General features: G+C 58.7%; 1 protein-coding gene and 1 long non-coding RNA gene across 2 annotated transcripts in view; one reads left to right on the top strand and one right to left on the bottom strand.

Annotated features, from left to right (window-relative positions):
- Positions 1 to 11,593, bottom strand: part of GAS6 (growth arrest specific 6) — a 32,739-nt gene extending 21,146 nt beyond the window's left edge. The window contains exons 1-2 of the mRNA XM_059041538.2: positions 11,381 to 11,593; positions 11,017 to 11,183 (exon numbers count right to left, since the gene is read on the bottom strand). Coding sequence (XP_058897521.1) covers positions 11,017 to 11,183; positions 11,381 to 11,453 — 240 coding nt within the window. The 5' untranslated portion in view covers positions 11,454 to 11,593. The remainder of the gene's footprint in view (positions 1 to 11,016; positions 11,184 to 11,380) is intronic.
- Positions 11,594 to 11,724: 131 nt separating this feature from the next.
- LOC136792842 (uncharacterized) overlaps positions 11,725 to 24,959 on the top strand; it is a 51,678-nt gene continuing 38,443 nt past the window's right edge. Inside the window, exon 1 of the long non-coding RNA XR_010837326.1 lies at positions 11,725 to 11,929. This is a non-coding gene — a long non-coding RNA (uncharacterized lncRNA). The remainder of the gene's footprint in view (positions 11,930 to 24,959) is intronic.

The following is a 24,959-nucleotide window of genomic DNA, read 5'->3' on the forward strand; positions in this document are numbered from 1 at the left end:
CCGGGGATTGTGGCATCTTTCGGGGTTAGAGGGAGAACAGAGGCCACTGGGCTTTGCCACAAAGGGAGGGGATTTGGTTCTGAAATAAAAGATTCAAGGTGGACGCAGGAAGTGCCCGCTCAGGCTTAGGAAGCCAAGGAGTAGACTAGGGTGAGTGCGGGGCCAGTACCCGATCACACACGCGTTTACACACCGCAGCTTTCCGGAAAGGCAGATCCTGTTCTTCAAAATCGTGACTAGTTAATGGTGACGTGTAATACGTTTTAATACCGAGCCCTACCGTTGTGAAAAGTCAGGCTCAGCCCTCCATGCCGCCCTGCTCCCCGCAGGTTTGTAAACATGGGAACGTGTGGCCCGAAGCTCCTTCACGGAGCTGAGCCCAAGGGCAGCTGGGTCCACCTGGGTCTACAGCGAGGCTGCATGTGCTCTGGAGCTACAGGAAGAACTTCCCTGTGAGCCGCCTCCTCTGTCGCTGCTGCCTGTGATCTGGCCCCCAAACAGGAAAGGAGAGCAAATCTGCTTGACGCCTGAGCTCCTCTGGGCCGGCCACGTCCCTGCGGGGACCAGGTGAGGCACGGGAATCCAGCCCTGATGCTGCCCCACTGTTCACCCGACGGCCTCGCTTCCTGGCCCCGCGCGTAGATGGACCAGGGGACGCCCGTTCCCGGATCTGCTGAGCAGCGGGGACGCCGCCTTGCAGACACACCAGTGTCGGTGGTGCATGAATCCTTTTGTCACGGAATGTCTGGGGCTTTTACCTGGATTACACAACATGACAGGAGTCACGCATCACACGACCACCATGTGGCTACTTCTCAAGCCGTACGCTGAGAATTTATTACTTCCTTTAATACATCACTGCCCTAAGTTGTTTCCCCAAATCTCGACTCTCTGACAGAGTAGGCTGGGACTTGGGGGTCAGGACACAAAACGTGCAGAAGGTGTTTTCCCTGGGGAACAGTCAGGAGGGCTAAGCAATCCTTTGGCCACAGCCTTGCTAGCAAATCTGTCTTCTGGCAGGAGACCGTCAAGGTCACGGCAGCCTGAACTGCCCTTGCCGAGGCTTCGGCTTCCTAAGAGCGCGAAGCTCACAGCGGCTCCTGAAGACGCCTCCCTGCGGGTGGGTGCCCGGGCTCCGCTGGTCCCGCCCGGGGACCCGGAAGGGCTCCTGACCCCCGGGGCTGGCGTTACACGGCTCCCCACGTGTTCTCCTAGCACGGTTCATACAAGACCCTTTTTTCCTTCCTTTCTCCCAAATTCAGCTCCTAAGATTCCCCAAACCAGGTGCAAAAGACTCCACAAGACTGAAGGAAACACAGACACCACTTCTCAGGACACGGACCTCCGGGATCCCCCGGGCCCTACTCCACCCAGAGAACCCAGGGCAGACCCTGCAAGGGGCGCAGTCCCCAGAGACACCCCGTGAGGGCACTGGGTCCTCTCCTTCCTCAGACACTGAAGCACACGTTGCAGAGAGGTCCTGGAACAAAGTCCTGGGTATGGCCACCCGGTGGCAGGGGTGACGCTGGGATCAGCCCCGGCCCTGCCCCTGGGGCCCTGCTGCGGCTCTGCACACCTGTGTGTGTGGTTCCCTCAGCTGCACGTACCCCCTCCATCCCCATGGCTGTCCCCTCCCACCCAACCTGCACCCATGTGGCAGGGGCAGGGGCCGGAGCGGGGGCGCCCTCGGGAGTGGCTACGCCCACTGGGAATCCCAGGTCCCCGGGCCCTCGTCACACCCGTTTTAGGGCGATACGCGCTGCTCTGGACGCTCGGGGCCCTGGCGCGGGCAGCAGGGGCTCTCGGGGGCATGGAGACCCTGGTCCCCTTACCACGGGCCCCTCCCTTTCTGAGCGCTTCCCTGCAACCTGCACCTGCCCACGGCGCAGCCCTCTGCACGTGCTTCCTCCCTGCTCTGGGCACCCGCTGCACCCCAGCTGCTGGCGGAGCACGTGCACACAGGCCCCGGGCACCCCCCCACCCCGCCAGGGTGAGCAGGGCCCCAAGGCAGGGGGTGGCAGCCTCCGCTCGCCACTCAGCTGCGGGCTGACAGGCTCGGGTGGCTGGGCGACTGCCGAGGCCCAGGGTGGGGCAAGAACCAGGGCAGCAGAGGGGGGCTGGTTCCCTCCAAGCACAGGTTGTATGAGTGCAGCTAAAAAGACCCATGTGAGAGGCCTGTTGTGCAAAAACTCTCTGACGTGGCTAAGTACAGTATCTCCTGCCAGGCATGAAAATACTCTTGGAAATGAACCTCGTAAAACAGGTTTGCTTCCAAACACCTCTCCCCCACAGCAGAGATCTGCAGTTGCCATCCAGCATCCGCAATCCTCCCTTCAGCCTCAGTAACAGAACTCTGGATTTATTTAGAGCTGCAATGCACCCAGCTACAGGACTACACTTCCCAGCCTCCCTTGCAACTAGGGGTGGGCATGTGACTAAATTCTGGCCACAGAGAGTGAAACTGAGTAAAGAGAGTGGAGTACTTTGGTCCTCTGGCCTCCTTGCTGGAATGTAGATGTGATGGCTGGTACTCCAGCATCTTGCCCAGTGTGTGAGGAGGCCTGGAAGACAAAGGCCGTGCACCAGTACAGTGGAGCACAAATAGGTCACGGAAGCCCCTGGGCCCCCACCACTGAGCAGCCCCGGGCAGCCTGCCTCCCACCTTTTACGTGAGAGATAAATAAAACTGTCTTGTTTAAACCACTGTTGCTTGCCTTTTCCAAACTTATGAGGCAAAAATACCAGGCTAGCTGAATTTGAAAAGTGAGTGCAATTTTCAGATTTGTAATGACCTGCAAAGTAAAGTCATAAATCTATCATGAGTCAAGATTTCATGAGTCAGTGAGAATGTTTTAGGAAATGCAAAGGCACGGATAAATCAGGGCTTAGGCCAGTTAACAACGACAGAAGAGTAAGTTTGCAAGTATCATAGAATGACTGCCTCAAGACAGAATAACCTGATTATCTAGGATTAACAAAGGCTCATGGGACTATGGACGAAGTTGCCAAACACTTTTTGCAAAAATGTCTCCATTTATGGTACGGAGAATGTAGGCTTTCTAAAAATCATTATTATTTCGAAAAAATATGCCCTGCCTCTCCCCAAAATCTTACTTCAATCTTTCTTTGTTCTGAAAATTTAGTGCCTAATTACATTTATAATCCAATTTTATAAAGCATGAAGTAGAATACATTTGTTTTTATAATTTACGGTTTCACCCCTCAAGATTGCTTGTGACACTCAGTGTGTAAATCTCATCAGTTTTCAGTGGGTCACTTGGAGTGAGTGGCCTTCCTTCCCGTCTCATGTGCTCTCCTGGCAGAGGCTTCTTGGGGCTGCTGGGCTCTCACCCTCACAGCACTGGCTGATCATCCAAAGCTTTGCCCTGAAACCCCTTTGTCCTCAAGGCCAGATGCAGCGATGTTGCTCACTTGAGTGGCTGGGGCGCTCACAGGCAGGAGAGGAAACAACTAAGCCACACGGGCTACGACTAGGCCTCACCACATACTAGGCCTCGCTGGGTGCTATGTCTCACCGGGCACTAAGCCTTCCCTGCCAGGCCTGCCACGTTCTCTCTGGGCAATGTGATTCACGGAGGTGAACCAGCAAAACTTTATTCAAACCGTGGCCATGCTGCACTGAGGGATTTCTAAGCACCAGACCCCATGCTAAGTCCTTCCTACACCCTTGTGGTGGCACAGCAGTGACCCCAGAGACGTCCAGGTCCTCCTCCCGGCAGCTGTGAATACGGTGGGCTCCACAGCGAAGGTCAGTGAGGTTGCCGATCAGCTGACCTCGGCAGGAGGTGACTCCCCTGGGCCATCGGGGGCTCCGGGGGCCACAGGGTGTGCAAACACGGAAGAGCAAGGCAGCGACAGATCCAGAAATGGCAACGGAGAAAGAACGCCGACCTGCCGGCCAGGAGGATAGAGGGGGGGGCCCGAGCCAGCGATGCGGCGCCTCCAGAAGCTGGAAAAGGCAGGCGTGGGTTCCCTACTGGGGCCTCCAGGAGGAAGCGGCCCCAAGAGACGCATTTCAGACTCTGGCCTCCAGAAGGGTAAGTTTCTGCTGAAGTGTTACAGCAGGGAGGAAAAGACACATCTTCCCTGGACGCTCCTGTCCCCGGCGACCTGTCGCCGCCGACACGTGGCAGCTGGCCTTGCGGAGCTCAGGCAGCGCAGGGCCAGGCGGGGGGACAACGCTGTCTGCTTCCCGCCCACGAAGCCATGCCCACCGGCCCCTGGCGGGATGCCAGCCCCTAGCGGGGCGCCAGCGACTGGAGTGTGTCCCCCAGGAGCTTGTGCAGCAAAGGAGCAGAGCGGGAGCCAGGGGGCCCTGGGCAGGGGCGCGGCCCTCGCGGTCTCCAGCGCCAGGAGGGGCTTGGCGGGCAGCCTGGCTGGGGGCTCAGGCGTCACCCCAAAGCCACAGGGAGAGACCGAACGCGGCTGCTTGGCAGTGTGAACGGGGACCGAGGCCCAGCAGGTGGGACGGAACGTCGGCCTGTCCTGGGAGGGCCCTGCAGAGACAGAAGCGGTAGCACCAGAGGTGCTCCATGGAGGCCGCAGGACGCGTGCCTGGGGAGGGGGGGCGGGGGCCGCAGTCTCTGTCCCGAGGCTGAGAGGCCTCAACGGCACCGGCACCGACAGGAGAGGGGAAGGAGGTGAGAAGCCAGGGAGGGTGAGTAGGAGAGAAGAGAAGAGGAGAGAGCATCGCCCGGGGATCAGGGAGGAGCTGGCGGCCACCCGTCCCTGTCCCTTCGCAGGGACCCGCACAGGCGGGGCTGCAGAGGACGCGTGCTGCGGGCGAGACGGGCAGGCGAGGATGGCACGGTCGGGTCAGCCAGGTCAGAAACGCAATGCTTCGCTTCCCTGTTTGCGTGAATTCGGGAAAAACAAAACGATGTCTTTTCCCATCATGCAAACCCTCCAAATAAAATGCTGGACAGGGTACAGGGTGACAAGTTACCAGGGCTAACAGCGCAGCTCCAACACAGCCTTTGCGCAAAGGCAGCGTGTCCAGGAGGCCCTGAGGGCGGGCTGTGCAGACGGGACCCAGGCTTGCCCTGGAGGCCTCGGTCACTTGGGCTCACGGGTCAGCCCTGAGTTCCCTCTGGTCCTCCCACGAATGACCTGACTCCCCTGAGACGGTCAATTCCTGGGCCGCAGCTCAGGGGCGCCTCCACAGGATGGCTCAGGCTCTCGCCCCAAGCAGCATTCTGCGATCCCGTGACAGATTCTGTGACTGCACGGCGCCTGTCCGTTCCTGGCATCTGGAAGGGGATGGAAGGGCACCTTGGCGCTTTCGGGTCCCTGCTGGACCATGGCCCCGCACACGCGAGCGTTCAATTCTGAGCAGCACAGGATGGGCTGGTGTGAACGAGGAGAGACTCAGAGGATGCATGTGGTGGGTGCAGGCCTGGGTCAGGGGTCAGGGGTCAGGGGTCAGGGTTTGCCACACCCCACGGGAGAAGGTGCCCTGCCCCCGACAACTGCCAACAGCCACCTCCTAACACGTTTTCCACTTCCACTTGAAGCATCGTACTAAAGAAACGTGTGTCCAAACCAGAGGCCCCTGGGGGCTGTACCTGTGGCCGCCGGTCATACCATGTGCTGGGCAGGCGGCCCCAGCCTGGCCTCCGGCCCCGTGGCTACAGCAGTGACCTTCCCGGAGGCCCTGGGAGCTGGCCCAGCCCAGCTGTGCGAGTTCCACGGGGCGCAGCGTTCCAAGAAGAGGTCCTCAGAGAACTGGGTTTAGATGGCAGGGTTTAGGGACAGATGTGGAAAAGAATATTTTATTATCATGGGCACTAACTGGAAGGAAACAAATTTCACCTCGAATTTGGGGGAAAAAAAGAGTCCAAGAAAATAACAAGTATGACGGTAACACATCACTACCTCCTTTGAATGACCTGTTTTTAACTGGTGCAAAGTGCCTTTCTCAGAGGCAGATAAAGAACTTCGTCCACTTCCAACACCTCCTTAAAACTTACTTGAAAACTTAATAAACTGCACTCTCTCAGGGTCAAAATTTACAGGTGTGCGCACCAGGACTGCAATGAAATCACTGGACTAAAATAACCACCAAAGGGGCAGAGTATCTCCAACGTCAAATATGAACCCTCAGGCCACAGCAAAGTCTGCATCCCGGAAGCAGCTCCTACCTGCGGCCATAGGAAACGCAGCACGGAGACACCAGACACCTGCCAGCGCCACCAGAGTAAAGCAGCAGCCTGGCCGCGTTTGCAAGGTCCTGGCCCATTTCCTCAGGATCTCGAGAAACAGGCCAGAAGCATCAGCTCCTTAAGGCGTGTTTTCTTCCTAAGTCCCGTAGGCTTTCAAAACGTCTTTAATTGGTTTTCCACAGACGTTAAGCCCGCAGGCTGGGACGAGGTGTCATTTAGGGGGCTGCCCTGTCATTACACTGCAGGACCCAGCTCCGGGCCGGGCAGACCCCCGGGGACTAGAACAAGCACGTCTGTAGGCACAGGGGCAGCAAAGGCCAGGAGGATAGAGGGGGGGCCTGAGCCAGCGATGCGGCGAGAGACAGACAGAGCCTGTCTCTCCCTCAAGGCCACCCGGGGAGCGGCCGGCCGGCCGACGCAGGCCTTGGAGCCGTGCGGAGGCAGCTCTGGAGAAAACGTGAGGACTCGGAGGCCCTGCCTGCCCTGCCAGCTTCCTTGGGCCTCCAGGGGAGGAAGCCCTGGAGGGATGGGGCCCAGTGGGGAGGCCTGGGCAGCTCCGGGGGCAAGGGGCCGCCCAGGCGGACAGGAGCTGGGCTGGATCTGCACAGGGAGGGCGCCTGGTCACCCTCCTCGATGGATCCCGGTGTGGCACAGAGGAGCGGGGCGTGTGCGAGTGCGTGTCTGAGCGTACAAGTGAGTGTTAGGGGCCCCTGCTGCCCAGGCGTGGGGGGCAGGGGGCCCGAGGCTGTCCTGGAGGTCACTGGGGGTGACGAGGGCCCCCTCCCCCCTCCTGCTGGGCCCCCTGAGACCCCTTAGGCCACCCCGACAGGGGAGACTTGAGGGAGGGACTTCCACCTCCCTCGGGGGTGCCACTTCCCAAGCTGTCCCCAGAGACTCTGGGGTCTCAGGAAGACAGGTGTCCCTGGAGGGCAGACGCAGTTCAAGACAAGGCGGCAGCCCTGCAGGGCTCTGAAACTGACTGCACCCCGAAAACCCCCCTGGGTAGGGAAGTATCACCACCACCGGGCCCCCATGTCTGAGAGAGCGGGGGTGGGGTGTGGGGAGAGAGACAGAGACAGACAGAGAGACAAACAGACACCGCCAGACAGAGACAGAGAGAGACACGGGGTGCGGGGTGAACACGCGAGGTCAGACGTCAGGCCTGGGCTGCACAGGAGGCAGAGGGGCCCTGTGGGTGGGTTGCCGGATGAGTTGCGGACGCTGTGAATATTGTTGTTTGCATCTCAAACTAACCAAGGTGATGGGGTCAAGGCCCAGGACCTGGAACTCCTCCCGACCCGACCCGCGGGCGGGGCCTCGGGCGGCACTGGTGCTGGGAGGTGGTGAACCAGGCCGGGCCACAGGTCGGGCTGGGAAAGTCTTTCGTCCAGAATCCTTTCTGGAGGCCAAGGGCAATGGTATGGGTGTCTGAACCCACTGGCCTTAAAGGACTTAAGCGGGAAGGTGGCTGCTGGGCTGGCCTGGTGAGCTTTTGGGTTTATCCCCAAAGGGATAAGGATAAGGGAGCTCAAGGGACCCAGCAGGGGTGCCTCAGGGCCTGGCACCCAGAGTCCTCTGGACAAGATGCCAGAACGAGGGAAATGCCAGGAAGAGAGGGTAACAATGTGAAAGGAAAACAAGATAAGGAGGGAATCTAATCGAGGGCTCTGGGGGGAGGGCAGGGCGGGGTACTCCCCCGCGGCCGCAAGAATGTGGAGGAGACGGAGGAGACCGTCGTCAGCAGGAGGGAAGCAGGCGACACCTGCACCAGGGAGGCACCCAGACTCCCTTAGCCCCAGGAATCGGGAAGGTGCCCCCACAGCTACCCGCTCAAAGGAGAGCTCTAACTGTCAGGCGCCTCCATCCCCAAAGAGGAAGACGGCCCAGGCCCCGGGTTGCTCCACCCGCCCTGGCAGGAAAAGCCTAGAACACACCCAGCACAGAGGGCACAGCCTCCGCATTCCAGGAGCCGCGTGCCGCCCAGAGGGCCGGCTCCAGGTGCCCCAGCCCCCAGCTCAGGGTGCGGGGCGTCCTCCCCCACCCACCTCGCCGGCCCCCAGAGCCCCAGGAACTGAACGGGAAAGGCAGCGTGGCCTCCTCTGCTCCACCGGGAGTTTGTGGCTGCAACGGCCAGACACCCGGAGGACAGGCCAGCCCCAGAGGTGGCCCTGGCAGGTAAGGACTGGCTTTCCGACAAGCACCCCCGTGAGCAGGCGAGCGGATGCCGATTCTGCGGCCCCTCCCGTCACACATCAGGACGCTGGCGGGAGGTCCCGTGACGGTCACAGAACCAGGTCCTGGTGACTGTTTCAGCTCATCCTGGGTCACCCCCGCAAACACTCACAAGAACAACATGTGGAGGCAAGGAATCGATGTTCCTCGAGAGAGCCCCAAACTGCGTGGGGCAGGGGGCCCGCTGGTGATGTCACAGGACACCTCATTCAAAAGTGCTGCTTCTCCAAAGGTGCATTAGCAGTGAGTTGTGTTTGGAGGGTTTCCCAGGGATCCCAGGTCCCCGGAATCTGGGACCTCCCCAAAGTGAGGGAGAGGATGGTGTGGACACAGGGGCAGGCTGGTCGGCCAGAGCGGGGCCGGACATGCAGGAGCCCCTAATCGCCAACCTCAACCCACGGCCCTAGCTGGGCTCCTCCCAGCCTTCCACACCACCTCTTGAGGAAGAGGACAGCAAGCCAGGGGCCAGACCCAGACAGAGAGCAAGCAGCCTGCACAGCGGTCTACGCGGGACGCAAGGTGTGGCTTGAAATGAGGGGGTTTTGCATTGACTGCAAGGGAAGGCACAAAAGGAGCCGGTCCACGCTGGAAGCTGGTAAATGAAGGGAAAGATGTGATTATGATTTGGGGATGGGGGTCAGAAAGGAGGACAGAACTCTGCAAAACTGCAGAGGGCTCTGATGTGAAAGTTCACAAATTCCCGACAGGGCAGACGGGGTGGATGTGAGAGAGGATGCCCCCAGTGTGACAGCAACTCCCCCTCGGCAGGGAGGGAAGTCAGGACGCGGTAGAAGTACAAAGTCCCTGCACAGAAATGGCGGTCTCATTAAAGTCATGGGCTGTGAGCACTGCTTTCCTTGTCTTGTCTCCATTGCATCCATTGTAGACAAAGTTATAATTAAAACATAAAAGCAGTTAAAGTCAGAGGGGGGATGGCTCTGGGAAGGGTGGCACAGCAATTAGTGTGCGGTGTGCCCAGGCCCAAGGCCTTTCCATCCTGGCGAGCAGGGACGGGGGCAGGGCAGGGGCAGGCTGGCGTGGGAGGTGGCCTTGTCACCCTCAAGCCTGTCCCACACTCCATACAAGCCAGCGCTCCAGGCTGGGCACACAATCCCGCAGCAGGGCAGGGACACAGCCCACTGCGGAACCGTCAGAACTCCTCCGCAGGCGCCAGCTCCTCTGGGCCACCAGGACTCATCATTAAAGAAACGGGAAAACAGGCCAGAAGAGACCGGTGGCAAAACTGCTCCTTATGACGGGGATAAACCGCGTTGCTACGCACACCGAGGGCAGAGCCACGGCAGGCAGAAGCGCCTGTCACAGCTCAGCCACCGCCGCCGCGGGCTGGGCCAGAGGGAAGGAAGGCACAGCTGGGCCATCACTGTAAAGCTTGTCTCGGAAAGGGCATTGAAGGGATGGTCAAACCAACCCGTCAGAAACGGGAGTCAAAGTAAAAGCCCACGGGCCTCACAGCCATTTGTTTATTACACGAGACATTAATTTCATCCCAGAAGAGTCCTTTAAAAGAAAAATTTCCGTAGAACCAAAACCAGCTGTGAAATTACCCTGACCTCGCCGTGTGAAGCGACGCACTGTAAGCCCACCCCATCTCCATCAGTCCTACTTGCCAAAGACAGACGCGCAGCAGGTCCCCCAGGGCCCCGCCACCACCTCTCCCCTCCCCGAAGATGGCACAGCTCGTGCGCTGACGCGGAGGCCACCCCGGGGCTGCTCCCTGCGGTCGGGTGCCCAGCCACCCCACGTTCTCCGAGGACATTATCAATGGAAGTCTGTCCTGAGCCAGCCCGTTGGGCTCCTTAAGTCCCCAGCTGCTTCGGCGAGTGCACCTTTCTGCAGGGGCTGCGCACCGGCGGCGGGACATGGGCCCGTCCTCGCTGTCCGCTCTGACCGCCCCCGAGCCCTCCACGGTACGCGTTCCAGCTCTACTCCTGTCCTCCTGCCGTGGGACCCGCTGCTGCCAGCGATTCCAGCCGTCACGCCTTTGCAGCTAACGCTCCAACCCTCCTGATGCGGATCAGGGCGCTGTGAGCAGCTCCCCGCCCCCCGCCCCCGCCCCCTCCAGTCTAGCTAAGGGGGCGGAGAGGTAGGAAACCGATCTGGTTTTTAAACCATTTATTTCTTTTACATTTTAAAACGGACCCTGCGGCATCCCGGTTGAGCTGTCGTATTACTGCACGGTTCTTTCAAAGCGGCTGCTTTCACAGGCTTGCCAAGGGAAGATGACTGCAGGGCGTCCGCAGGACCCCCCGCCGACATCCGCCACCCCCCTCCAGCTAAGGCGGCACCTGGCGTCACCAGCAGAACTGGGGCTCAGGAGGAGGAGGCCTGAGGGTGGGCCCGGGTCCCGGCACCTAAGACCCTGCCCTTCCGCCGCGCCGACCGCCCCCCTCATAAGGGTCTGGGTGTGCCCTGCAGCCGAAGGACTTGCCGCTGACGCCAGGGCTCCCACCCGTGCGCGCACGGACGGTGTCCCCGGAAATGCGGCGCCGCAGGGACGGCGCTCGAGGGGACCCGGCTGCCCTGACGCTCCACCTCGCGGTCCCAGGAGCCGGGCGCACACCTCCCCGCCCCGCGCGCTCACCGTCTCGGGGTCGTTCTCGAACACTTCCCGGGCCTCCTCCTGGCTGCACAGCTCCTCGATGCACTCCCTCTCCAGGTGGCCCTGCTTGGCCTCCTCGAAGACCTGGTAGGCGCGGCGCTGCCTGGGCCTCAGGAACTGCGCCGCCTCGCGCGCCCGCAGGATCACGGCTTCCCGGGCGCGGGCAGGACGCAGCGGGAGGGGCGGGGAGAGAGCGGGGACACGCCGTCAGCGCGGCGGGGCCGGGGCGCACGGGGTCGCAGCGCACGGGGCCGGGTCTGGGCGCGGGCACCGGGCTCCCCTCGGCCCCGGGGTGGCGGGGTGTTGGGACGGGTCCCCCCGCGCCGCGGCCCCGCGCGGTACTCACTGTGCGCGGACTCGGAGGCCAGCAGCAGCAGCAGCAGCGCAGCGCCCAGGGCGGCGGCGGGCCCGGGCGGCATGGCGGGCGGGGACGCGGACGACGGCCGGGACTGAGACCGGGGCCGGCAGCCGGGCGCGCGCGGTCAGAGCGCCCGCGGGGCCGTGGCGAGGCGCGGGCGCCGCGGGGCGATGGCTCCGGTCATCCCGTGCGGGCGGCTCTGAAGGTCACATCCCGGCGGCTGCACCGCGGCGCTCGCGCGGGGCTGGGCGGGGGCGGCGGCGGGGGGCGGGGCGCACGGGCAGGACCGGCCTCCGGGCCGCGCGGGGCGGGCGGGGCGCGCAGGCCGCCGCCTCCGGGCCGAGCCGGTTTTCTCCGGGAAGATCAAAGCCCGGAGGGGAAGCGGGTCCTCGGGACGAGGGAGGCGACCCGCCCAGGGGACCCGCCCCGCTGCCGCCGCCGCCGCCGCCCTCGTGCAGGAGCCTCTCCCCAGTCGGAGGTTAAGTGTCTGTAATCGGGATGTAAACGCGACGGAGTCACACGGGTGCAACCTGACAGGTACAGTTTGACCATTTACCGGATTCAAACCTCTTTCCACCGCCACCCCCCCGACCCCACCCCAAATCTACTGCGTCCTTTTTGGAGTCTTCATTCTGGGGCACATTTTCTCGAGAGTTAAAACCCACCAAAGAAAGACGAACTGAAGTCAAACCGAGTGCCCGTGGGGTCCAGGGAGCCGGATTAAATGATGTCCATCCGTGCTCTGTTTTCACAGTGATAACGTTGAGGGTTCCCAGTAGATCTTCCAGCTGAAAGCAGCACCCTGCTAGGTCACGGAGACCAGGACTTTCTGTCTCTCGTCCCGGAATATTTCGCAAAGTCACAGGCAGAAAACACCCCCCCACACAAACAAGCAAAACCAAAACATAGCGGACCACTCGGGGGACCGAAGCGGACAACGAGCCGGGCACCGCGGGGAGGGGGCCTGCGCCGCCCCGCTGGGGAATCCTGCCCCGGAAACCGCGCCCCGAGGGCAAGGTGAAAGGGCAGCCACCCCCACCTGGGCGGTCGATTTGCTCGGTGGGCTCAGCGCCGAGTCCGCACCTGCGCTTCCCGCCTTCCCTTGTGGGAGGACGAACCGGCACTGCTGGTAGATGCTTTGAGGTCACAGGTTTGAAGGTGGGTAGTGAGCATTAATATGTTAAATTCAAGGAAAAGGATGTTCTCCAGAAGGCTCTCCAGAGAGAATTAACAATTTAATAGCTAGGTCGTCTGCACCCTGTGCCTGAACTAGTGCCCGGGCCTCCCTTGTCAGCTGGCGATTCCAACGCCCACTGACTCAAAGGCCACCGCAAACACGGAGATGCTTACACGGAATATTGACCACATTGAACTTCGTGCTTGTCCTTTTTTTTTTTTTTTTTTTTTTTGCGGTACGCGGGCCTCTCACCGCTGTTGGTCTTTCCCGTTGCGGAGCGCAGGCTCCGGACGCACCGGCTCAGCGGCCACGGCTCACGGGCCCAGCCGCTCCGCGGCACGTGGGATCTTCCCGGACCGGGGCACGAACCCACGTCCCCTGCATCGGCAGGCGGACTCTCAACCGCTGCGCCGCCAGAGAAGCCCTGCTTGTCTTTCTTAAGGAGAAGCACTGGCTTCAGAAATCTGGGTGGGGTGAAAAATTCTTCAGTAGGGATTTACACCAGATCTTTAATTAATTAGTGGCACTTCTGTTGTTGGAGATCATTGAGCTTCTTGGATCTGTGAATGTACAGTTTTCATCAAATTTGGAAAAGAAATTGGCCATTTTCTTTTCAAATATTGCTTTATGTCTCTCAGACCTTTCCTCTCTTTGGGGAACTCCAGTGGCCCCTGCATACAGCTACTTGAGGTTTTCCCACAGCTCACTACATGCTCCTGACATCTTTTTTCCCCTCTGTATTATTTTGGTAGTTTCTGTTGTTATGCTTTCTTTTGCGGTGTCATATCCGTTCGTCCATCCGGGGCATTCTTCATCTCAGATATTTATTTTGATCTCTAGAGGTTTGCCTGAAACCTTCTTGGGCAGAAGCAGAGCAAAATGGTTTCAACTCAGGGCTGAAGCTCCACGGCAGAGTCCTTGGACAGTTTCTCCCAAGCCCACGAGCGTAAGCTTCCGCGCCGGCGGAAGAGACTGTCGCCGTTCCCGGGCCCGTGGGGACCGCGGGGTCGGTCCCTCCAACCATTTCCCAGCCTCGGGAGTCTCCACCCAGGATTGTGATCCCCCAGCTGAAGAGCCGAGGGCCCTGCGCAGATCCCAGAAGTCCCTTCCCGGGCAGCACGCTCCTCTCACGCTCTCCGGGGAGTCAGCAGCCTGGGGTCCCCTCCACCCAAGGTAGCCTCGGCGGGAGAGATCCCGGTGGGAGCCGGGCAGCGCTAGGGCCCACCTTCACCTGTGTCCTGTCCCTCAGGGTCGCTCTGCTCTGTTGCCTGACGTCACTGTCTGGAATACTGTCATTTCATAGATCTGTCTGGTTTTTCAGTCGTTTCAGACTCGGCCTGGTAAATCAGACAGGAAATTGGATCTGGGCCGTGTGACTCTGTCTTGTCCAGAAGCAGAAGCCTCCAGTCATACTTTAATGAAGTTGTTTTTTTTTTTCAAACCATGTTTTGTACCCACTGGTAGGTACTTAGTATTTTGTTGACTTGCAGTTTTTAATGATGCAGGATAGAGGGTAGCAGAGTTTTATCAGATGGGAGTTCTTATTTCCGCTGTAATTCTCTGGGTACGCGCTGGATCATATGGTGTAAAATGTGTTCCTGGCTGTGGGTTAGGGTCTGAGAGTTTGAGGAACACTCTGCTTTTCCACCGTGAATCCAGGTGGTCAGACCCCACTGAGGTGAAAGTTCTTTTGTGGAAAAGTCCTTCAGCGCCTTCCTGGGGGGGGAACCAACTTGTCCCGGTTTTCTAGGGACGTTCCCAGTTTGGCCCTGGGTCCCAGGACCCCCCTCAGCCCAGGGCAGATCAGGGTGGTCGCTGCCCCTACTCTGCCCGGTTGGGGGCCCCCTGGCGGCCTGTGACTTACAAGCGTTTTGTGCCAAATGTCCACGTGTAAGTGGTTTTGTGGAATGCTCTAGGGGCCTCGCTGTAGACGCAACACCCATCTCCAGGCAGGGCTGCCTACCTAGCCTGGCTAAGCCCTCCTTGTCTGAAACGTAGAGCCTCAGCCTAGCCTGAGGCCTGGGCACCAGCCCTGGGCCCGGTGAGGTTGCAGAGCGCAGCGCACGGAGGGAAGGGCCTGTGAGCCGAGATGCGGTTCCCCGCGCCCAGGGAGCCTGGCCTTTGGCGGTCACCTTTCTCCATGCCCAGGTTCCTAATCTGTGACGCAGTGGCACACAGGTCCTGCCTCCTGGTGCGTGGGACGATGAGGTGGTGACTGGGGACTCCGTCGAGGCACAGAGGGAGCGTGGCTGCGGCTTCCGGCACTGTCTTTGGCGGGCGCGTCTGTTGCTGGCAGGGCTTCCCCTGACCAGGTATCGGTCCCATCCGGAAACACCCCCACACTCAGGCCTAGCACAGGAGGGACCTCGTGGGGCTGAGAGTCATGCAGAGGCTGGGGCTCTTGCACGACGGCCCCGTGCCCGGGACGGGGTCAGCCCCCTGATCTGCAGGGCTGGGGGCCGAGACAGGGGTGACTGGGCTAGAGCACGGATGCCTTGCACCCGCATCTGGGACGCAGCGTGAACCCTGGGCCGTCTCCCGGGGTAACCGCGGGGACCCTTGCGGATTTCAGAGGTGTGTCCGTCAGGGCCTGCGCTGACCTCAGGGCTCCGGCAGTGACTCCGGGACTCGCTGGCTTTCCCGCAGGTAACATGTCCTCCGGCAGCGGCGGGGATGGCACAGCTGCTCCAGGCTCATGCCGTCCCCGCATCCAGATGACTCCACCGGTCGGCCTGGCGTGGGCGGCGCTCACACCCGGGCGCTGGGGCCCCGGGCACACCTGGCCTGGCTGCGTGGCCTGCTCAGCAGCCCTGCCGGCGGGGCAGCGCCCCCTCCGAGAAGGGAAAGTTGCTGGGCAGATAAAATGCAACAGATGCTCGTTATCTAGAAGAACTTTGGTACGGGAGGTGTACATAAACGTACCGTGATAGGAAAGTTTACATTTTTAGAATTTCCAGATCAGTAGCTTTTCTTCAGAACATTTTTTTCCCTTCTGGCTGATAAAACGTTTGTTAGAAAACTATGTAAGTTGGCTTAGACTCTATTCTAAAGATCTGAAACCCTGACTCAGTTTGCAGGGTTTGGTCTCCTGTTGCTGCAGCGACCTTCGGATGGGCTCACGGTTCATGGGGCCCCTCCTCCTCCGGTGCCAGACGCGACCTCTGGTGCCGAGAGAAGTGGGGCTCGGGGGTCAGGGCAGATCCCTGCTCATTGCCCCACGAAGCTCCAGGTGGACTTTTAACTTTATCATTGTGACGAAGATAGGGCTTTTGCAAAGCCTGATAGAAAATGTCTCTTTTGTATCTCCTAGCCTCCCGAGTAAATTTTGTTTTAGGTTTGACCACACGCCAAGCAGATTTTAAGTTGAGGCAAAATAACCATGAAGGGAATGTTCCAGGTCCTCGTCAGCCTGGCTTCTGGGAGGGTCAGCGGTGGCTTCGCTCCGGTGCGAGGCACCCGGCGGGGAGGGCCTGGGCCTCGGCAGGAGGGGGCCGCAGGACGCCGGCCGGTGGGCCCAGGAGCCACGGCAGCGGTGGCAGGTGTGCGGCGGCCGAGAGCAGGGCTGGGCGCTGGCACCCCGGAGGACCCAGCAGAGCCTGCGGATAAAAAGCCTCGTCCCTCACCGCTGGGTCGACAGCCCTGAAGGTGCCCTGGGACCCTCTCCCGCTACGTGTGGGGGTTTCTCGTCACCCTCAGTCTCCCACTTGGTTTCTGTGGTTCCCAGTACTTCAGTGTGATACTGACCATGTGTTCAGTTGCCCTTTGCCGAAATAAGGAAGTTTTCAGGACTTTTCGGAGTGCTGGGAAACGGAACTTGAAGGTGGTGGCACCCTCGAATGTGGGAGATGCATGGTTGCCGGACCTCTGCTTCCTGCCCCGATCCCCGGACGCACCCACGGATCCATGGCTGCCGGAGAGCCCGCCTGTGCGGGATGCAGCCTCCGCGCGGTCCGTGGGCTGTCACGGGTGTCTGGGGACACGCTGTTGACAGTGGCTACCTGTGGAAGGGGGAGGGGGCGGTCCCTTTTTACTGTATTGTTGCATCTCTGCACCTGTTCCGTCTTTTGCAACGAGCATGTGTTACTGATATAACAAGTCCACGGACACTGAATGTCGGCGGCCCCTCCGAGGGGGCAGGCCCTGTTGCAAAGAGAGGGGCTTTTATAGCAGCTCGGAAGGGAAGTCCTGAGCAGGTGACAGAGGACGGGCCAGCCGTGAGCCCGGGCACCCCCCGCTGGCACCAGGCTTTGCACATGGACTAAGCACCTTCCCCGGAGCCTCTCCGGCATCGGGGAGGCCGAGCGTGTGCCGTACGGCGCGAGCGGATGTCTGGGGCCCGACGGGCCTAGTCTCAAAGGTGATTGGGGCTGCTTGTTTGCTGGGCTGAATTATTGGATGACTTCTATCTGTAACAGCCATCAGGATCTTTGAAAAGTCATGTAACTTAGTTTATCCGTTTAGAAAGCTATGCCGAGGACCGTCTCGCCTGGCAGGCGGTCTCCGAAGGCTGAGACGGCTCACTTAATTCCACACAAGGCGTTCGGAGAAGATTCAGGTTTCTCTGGGGAAAGCAGTGCATGAGCGCACAGCCAGGCGCATCAGGGGGCCCGGGGGGGCTGGAGGTGGGTGGTCACCTCCGAGGCTCTCCAGGGAGAGCGGGGCTCCCGCTGTGCCCTGGCCTGGGCCGCTGAGACAGGGGGCGGGCGCCCGGTGGGCTGCCAGGCCTGGGAGGCCTGCCGTGTCATTTGTGGCTCAGCTGACAAAGGACGGAAGTCCTGACGCCGAGGCAGCTGCGAAGTCCCTGAGGCTCACCCTCTTTGGTGACGGGGGCACCCGTGTCAGGGACCAGGCAGATGGGCCTGGGCCTCCTGCATGCGTCACCCCAGCTGCTCTTCTCGTGGGGCTCCGGGCCGGGCCTTCTGCGGACCAGGGGTTGGTGCGTCCCTGCAGGGCAGCGGTGAGACTGGCGCGCCAGCATCTTGGTCTGATCTGCCTTCTGAGGCTGGTCTCACACGGCGGGGCGGGGAAGGCGGCGTGGGGACGGCGGAGTCGCGCGCGGCCTCAGGTTTGAACCCACCCACTCGCCGACAGAAACTGAATCTGAGGTTATGAACTCCGGTGAAATGTAAACAAATTATCATCTCGTAGAAGTGTTGGTCTGAGCCCCTGACCTTTAAACGAACTGATGAGCTTCACTTTAGTTGATGAAAAAAAACCTGGTTCGGCGTGAGCTTGAAGAGGTGTAGAAATATTCCTTTGGGGGAGGATCCAAAACATTCACAGCCGCTGCGGGAGCCTGTGGAGTTGACCCAGCTATTTTAACACACGCAGAGTTGGTGTTTAGCCTTCAAGGACAGGCCAGGTGAGAGGTGAGGGTCGCAGTGCCCTCGGGAGACCTGTCAGGCCGTCTCAGCACAGCCGAGACTGCAGCACATGACCTTGGGGTACATTTCCTGCGGCCCGCAGAGCCGGGTGGACTGTCTTCCTCAGGCTCCAGCCCGGAGCTGCCTTAGGTGACGGTCTGTCCTTCTGTCTGTGGGTGTGACAAAGTGTAGTTTTTAAAATTTCAAACCCTGACTCTCGTGCAGATATAGAATGAACAAGTGTCAAACATTTATTAGCTGATTAACGAGGGAACCAGAAAGTTAAGTTGGTTCAGAGAGCATTTTAAGGATCTGGGTGTCCACAGCCATGGAGGGATGTGTGCGCAGGGCTGCTGGGGTGGATGCAAAGCTGCTGAATGTCCTTCAAGGTCACTAATATATGTAATTGCATACCGTCTACAGAACATGTCATTAAAATGTACGTACAGATTCTGAAGTTGCCCTTTCTTGTGGGAGGAAATTGTGTGCCCCTTCGCCCGGAAGGGTCTGAGTTCACGTGTCACCCTGGAGCCCGACTCTGTAATCCGCAAGATGCTGGGCTCAGGTGGAGAAGCCGGCCTGGTGGGCTGGGAAGGGGGACAGAGGTCGGGGTGTTCTGGGCTGAGGAGGAGCTAATGATGTCCAGGGCTTAACAAAATAGATGACCTGTTGCCCTTACGCTCAGTGCCGCGTGTGTGGCTCGCCTAGTGTGACGCAGGCAGCCGTGGGCGCAGCTGCGATTTGGGGGCAGGGCGGCAGCGGCTGGGTGCAGCCGAGGGGCAGCGGCCCTCCAGGCCCCGGCCGAGCCCAGCTCCCCTCCCGCCGCCCAGAAAGCTCACCACGAGGGGCTGACACCCCCGCTTCCTGCCCATTTGTCGAGGACCACGGTGACGCCGAGGGATTTTACCGGTAAACGGCACAGATGGGCTGCAGAACTCTGCATGTCAATCCAGTGCGTCTTTGTAAAGCAGGGGAGCTCCAAGCTCTGTACGTTGCTCTAATTTTTTTTTTTTTTTTTTTTTTTTTTTGCGGCCTCTCACTGTTGTGGCCCCTCCCTTTGCGGAGCACAGGCTCTGGACGCGCAGGTGCAGCGGCCACGGCTCACGGGCCCAGCCGCTCCGCGGCACGTGGGATCTTCCCGGACCGGGACTCGAACCCGCGTCCCCTGCGTCGGCAGGCGGACTCCCAACGGCTGCGCCGCCAGGGAAGCCCCGTTGCTCTCATTTCTGACGAAACTCAGGCCGAAGACGTGGTCTAGTTGTTACTGCCACTGCCGTTCACATGGAAGAACCCAGTCAATGCATTTCTGTGTAGAGTCAGAAAAAAAACTCTTTTGCAGAGGAAAATCTTTGAGGACTTAACCAAGCACCAAGCGTCGTGTAGGTGCTGGAAACCCTGCGACCCCTGGGTGTCTGCGGACTGCGGTGTCACTGACGGAGGTGGTGGGACACAGCGACCTCTTAAGAGTCGATTGCATTTTGAGGTCTTTCATGACATTATTTTGCTTTTATTCCCATTGTACAGACGAGGGGCGTGAGGCTCAGAGAGGGTAATAAGCATCTTGCGTGGTGTCAGAGGCCGAAGTGGCTGAACTGAGTTTGAATCCAGTTCTGTGGAGTTCAGTGTGTCTCCGGTCTTTCAGTGACTCCAGCCCTTCCTGCCATCCGTGGAAGGTGGGGATGCTGCTGTCATCTTTCACGTTAAGAGACATCTCCACGTCACCGCTGGGAAACGCGTCCTATCTGACGGATCCAGGTCATTCCATCAGTGTTAACTTCATTCATTCTCTGTGTGTCACACCTTTAGGAAAAGAGTCGTTCATTGGGGTGAAATTCACAAGAACTTGGGCATTTCGGTGCGGCGTGTAGTGAATTCACAGCGTGGCACCGCCAGCACCTCTGTGCGGTTCTAGGACATCCCATCACTACAAGGAAACCCTCCCCCAGCCCCTGCTAGCCACAACCTTTGTTCCGTCCCCATGGATTGGCCCCTCTGGAGCTTCCGCATAGCACGAGCGTGCGACCTGTGTCTTGTGAGACGGGCCTCTTAACACTCAGCTGGCGTTTCCAAGGTTCACGCCGCCTCGGCGCGTGCTGGAGCTTCCATGGTAGTTTTGGCTGGAGAATATCCACATTTGTCTGTCTCTTCATCAGTTGAGAGACTTCTGGGTTGTCTCCACGTTTTGGCTGCCGTGAACACCGGTGTGTGTTCACTGTATTTTCTTATATTTCCATACGTGTCCCCATACACATGGCTTTGCCTTTTTTCAGTTAACGGTTAATTTTTTTTTCAGAAGTGCGTTTTGAGAATATTATCAATGCCTTTATTTCCATTCCATTAAATCCAATAAAATTAAATTATAATAAATCTTCTTTTTGGTATAAATAAAATATGGAAATTTAAAATAACATTGTGAGTTTTAATGTGCCTACTTTTCAATTTTTCAATATCTTTCTCAAATACTTTTAATGGTCCAGAAAAACTATTAAAAACACCCATAAACACATGTATCCAGAGGTGTACATTTGTCCTTTTGTCTCAGGCCCCTATGTGGCTCGGCTGGCGCTGGGCACTGCCTGGTGCTGGGGGCACCAGGGGGGGTTTGGAGGAAGTGAGAAGTCATCGTCACCATCGTAACTGATAATAATTGGTGTCTGCTAAGGACACCGGGTGTTTTCTCGATCCTGAATGAAGCACCTGCAGGAAGCTGTGCTGCTCGAATGCGGTGCCCACTGGCCCAGTGGCTTTAAGCTGACGCCGTGACGACGCCCGGTTTCTGTGCCCTTCGGCCTCTCCTTCCTCGGGGCACGCGCCCCACCCACGCCTTCCGGCCACGTGGCCAAGTTTTCAGCATGGCCCCAGGCCTCACACACCTTCGACCGCCCTCCCAGAACCCCGGGAAGTGGCGGGGTGGCGGGAGCCGAGGGCTTGGGTCCCTGTCCCCTGCCGGCCTCTGTGCACGTTGGCCTCCCCACTGCAGCTCAGCCTGAACGCCAGACCACACGGTGACATCGAGGTCCATGCCCCCTGGCGGTGGGGACCTCAGCAGCTCCCAGGCTGCCCACGTGGGCACGTGGCCTCTGTCCCCGTCAACAGCCCTGGCCCACGTCCAGCCACGTCTCAGGCGATCACGGCCCCTCCGGTCTCCTAGGCCCTGCGCCTCTCACCAGCCTCACCCCTGGGCCGACCTCACAGCTCAGAGGCTCTGTTAGGGGGGCCGCTGTTGGTGTTTATCTGAGGTCATGCCCGTCGTCTGGGGCTGCAGAAGTCAGGGTGTCTACCTCACCTAAGTCTCTACTTGACGCTTCTGGTGTCTGTTCCTGAGATTTGGACCAAAGGCAACGGAGCGAGTGGATAAAGGGACTGTTTGACCTTTGCTGAGACTTCGGGGACTTGGGAGAGGAAACGCTGCAATGGTGTTTAGAGCCAGGAAAATGGCTGCAAAGTCTCTCGGCCTGTCTGGCATGTGGCTGCTTCTCCTGACGGTGGTCCAGGCCACCGGTGCAGCCTCCGACGCTTCGCTTCGAGGTCGCCCTAGGCTCTCCTAACCTTTCCAAAAGGAGACCAGGCTCCTGGGCCTGGAATGCGGCAAAGGAAACGCTTTTGTCCAGCCCAGCTTATCTGATTTCCCAGCTTGTAGCTCTGTCTTATCAAAACAGGCTGCTTCCTGTGTTACACAAGGCGGGGAGGCAGTGAGCGTGGCGGCTGCCAGCTTTAGCAAAAGCCCGGTGTCGGTGGAGGTGACCCTCTGTCCCTGGCGTGGCCCGGGGTTTGGGTTGTGAAGACGCCACAGGAGGGCCACAGGTGAGCCAGGCGAATGGAGGCCTTCCACCGGCTGGCCTTTCCCCTCCGAGTCGTTTGAGGTACGCTGTGCCCCTTTACTTGCTCCTAAACTTCCCAGCGGGAAGGCAGTCCTGGAGAAGGAAAGCGAAGGAAATGAAGGCAGGGCTGGGACGGTCGTGGAGAAGATCCCTGACACGTGTGTCCATGAGGCCCGAGGGGTCGACAGCAGATCATGGCAAGTGAGCTGCCCCGTGGGTCCCCTTGTTCTCCACTTGGTGGAGGGTGTGCACCGAGCCCAACCTCTTGGCCCAGGGGTCAGAGAGGGCCCTGCGGGGGAAGGTAAGGCGCGGAGCAGTTCACGCCCGTCGTGGACGTTTCTCACGCTCCTCGGGGACAGGGCACATCCAGCCCCGGCCCGCCGCCACCCCAAGGATCCAGCCTGCGGCTGGCCTTGTTTTGTCTGCACCCCACCCATTTCCTCATGGGGCTATTTTAAGCCAGTCCCAGACGTCATATTATTTTATCCATAAATATTTCAGAAAGTATTTCTAAAAGTTAGATAAGAACTAAAAAAATCCTCATGAAACCACAATTCCATATTTACAACGAAAATAATTGACAGCGATTCCTTAAAATCATCAGATATCGGTGTTCAGATTTCCCTGGTGGCTTCTCCCCATTTAAAGCAGCTGGTTTTGTCATGCTCCGGTCTCCGGGCCAGGCTCACAGACACCGGTGGCGCGATCCTGCTACGTGGGGCTGGAGTACAGGCGCCCAAGGGCAGCCCCAAACCCCCAGGGGCTAGTTCACCCTCCAAGTGCGTGCCCGGAGGGGTCTGTGCCCCCAGGAGTTGAGGTGGGGAGTGGAGAGGGGGAGAGGCCAGGGGGAGAGGTGGGCTGAGAGCCCCAGGGGGTGGTGACCGCTCTGCTGGAATTCCGACTTGATGGAGCCACAGGCATGTGAAGTGTTCCGATGGGCGCTGGCCGCCCAGAGGCCCTCCTTCCCCAGGGAATGCGTGAACACCAACACGCCCCTCCCCCGCGCCGCCGGGCCCCTCGGCCCAGCCTGCTCGAGCGAGCGAGCGTCTCGGGCCGGCAAGAAGGAAGCGCACAGCAAGGTCTGAAAGTGTGTGCCCGGCTGGGACCTCCACTCCGGGCGCTGAGTGCCCCCCCCCTCCCCGCCCCAGCCCCGGCCCGGCACGCAGACCTCGTCCAGGATGGACTAGCCTTTCCCGGCTGGGGTACTTCCTGCGTCTCTGGAGCTCCGAGTCTACCGTAGGTAAAGGTGTCCCCGGCGCATCCGTCCGGGCTCCTTCCCCGCCTGCAGCCCCCCCGCCCCCCCCGCGGGGTCTCTCTGACTCGGACCCTCCTGCGTCCTTCCTTCCCTTATATCAGGACAGGCGATCAGGACCATCACCCATCTCAAAATCCTCTTTGCTCGTCTGCAGAGTCCCCGCTGCCACGAGGGGACACATCCCCGTGTCCTGGGGGTCAGTGTGAGCGTCCCTGGAGACGCGATCCCTCAACCACACGAACCCTGTACAGCTTTGCACTACGCGAGCAGAGACACGTCCCCGAGGTGCCCGCGGGTTCGGGGCCCTCCCAGACCTTCCTCCCGTCAGACGGCTTTGCTGGTTTTCTGTGCCAGATGAGCGTCCAGATAGACAACTGCGTCACCAGCCGGAGATAAGATCTAGGGTAATGAACCCTACAAGTCCCTGTGAGAAGCAGCTTTTTAGACACAGACATGTGGGCTCTGGGGCTGCCTCGGCGTCTGTGGTCTGTCTCTCCAGAAACGGCGATTTGCTGCAGTTCCTCAGGTCTCGGCCCGGGGAAGCCGCCCAGGGTGGGGGGACTTCGGGGCTCAGGGTCACAGCGCGGCTGCCATCACCGCTCCCCGAGGGTGGGGGACACGTGTGAAAGAGTCTCACCGTCAGCTGCGCACCGCGCTGCCCCTCCTCCTCCTCCTCCAGCCCGGCACCTCCCCAGCCCCGTTCCCCCCTTCCCCCCACTTCTCACATTCTTTCATTGATTTTTTTGTAACATCTTTATTGGAGTATAATTGCTTTACAATGGTGTGTTAGTTCCTGCTTTACAACAAAGGGAATCAGTTATACATATACATATGTTCCCATATCTCTTCCCTCTTGCGTCTCCCTCCCTCCCACCCTCCCTATCCCACCCCTCTAGGTGGTCACAAAGCACCCAGCTGATCTCCCTGTGCTGATCTCCCTGTGCTATGCGGCTGCTTCCCACTAGCTATTTTACATTCGGTAGTGTATACATGTCCATGCCACTCTCTCACTTCATCACAGCTAACCCTTCCCCCTCCCCATATCCTCAAGTCCATCCATGCTCTAGTAGGTCTGTGTCTTTATTCCCGTCTTACTCCTAGGTTCTTCGTGACTTTTTTTTTCTTTCTCTTAGATTCCATATATATGTGTTAGCATACGGTATTTGTTTTTCTCTTTCTGACTTACTTCACTCTGTATGACAGACTCTAGGTCCATCCACCTCACTACAAATATCTCAATTTCGTTTCTTTTTATGGCTGAGTAATATTCCATTGTATACATGTGACACATCTTCTTTATCCATTCATCTGGTGATGGACACTTAGGTTGCTTCCATGTCCTGGCTATTGTAAATAGAGCTGCAATGAACATTTTGGTACATGACTCTTTTTGAATTATGGTTTTCTCAGGGTATATGCCCAGTAGTGGAATTGCTGGGTCATATGGTAGTTCTATTTTTAGTTTTTTAAGGAACCTCTATACTATTCTCTATAGTAGCTGTATCAAAGTACATTCCCACCAACAGTGCAAGAGTGTTCCCTTTCCTCCACACCCTCTCCAGCATTTATTGTTTCTAGATTTTTTTGATGATGGCCATTCTGACCGGTGTGACATGATATCTCATTGTAGTTTTGATTCGCATTTCTCTAATGATTAATGATGTTGAGTATTCTTTCATGTGTTTGTTGGCAATCTGTATATCTTCTTTGGAGAAATGTCTGTTTAGATCTTCTGCCCATTTTTGGATTGGGTTGTTTGTTTTTTTGTTATTGAGCTGCATGAGCTGCTTGTAAATCTTGGAGATTAATCCTTTGTCAGTTGCTTCATTTGCAAATATTTTCTCCCATTCTGAGGGTTGTCTTTTGGTCTTGTTTATGGTTTCCTTTGCTGTGCAAAATCTTTTAAGTTTCATTAGGTCCCACTTGTTTATTTTTGTTTTTATTTCCATTT

Source organism: Kogia breviceps, chromosome 16 (genome assembly GCF_026419965.1).
Source record: "Kogia breviceps isolate mKogBre1 chromosome 16, mKogBre1 haplotype 1, whole genome shotgun sequence".
NCBI lineage: Eukaryota > Metazoa > Chordata > Mammalia > Artiodactyla > Physeteridae > Kogia > Kogia breviceps.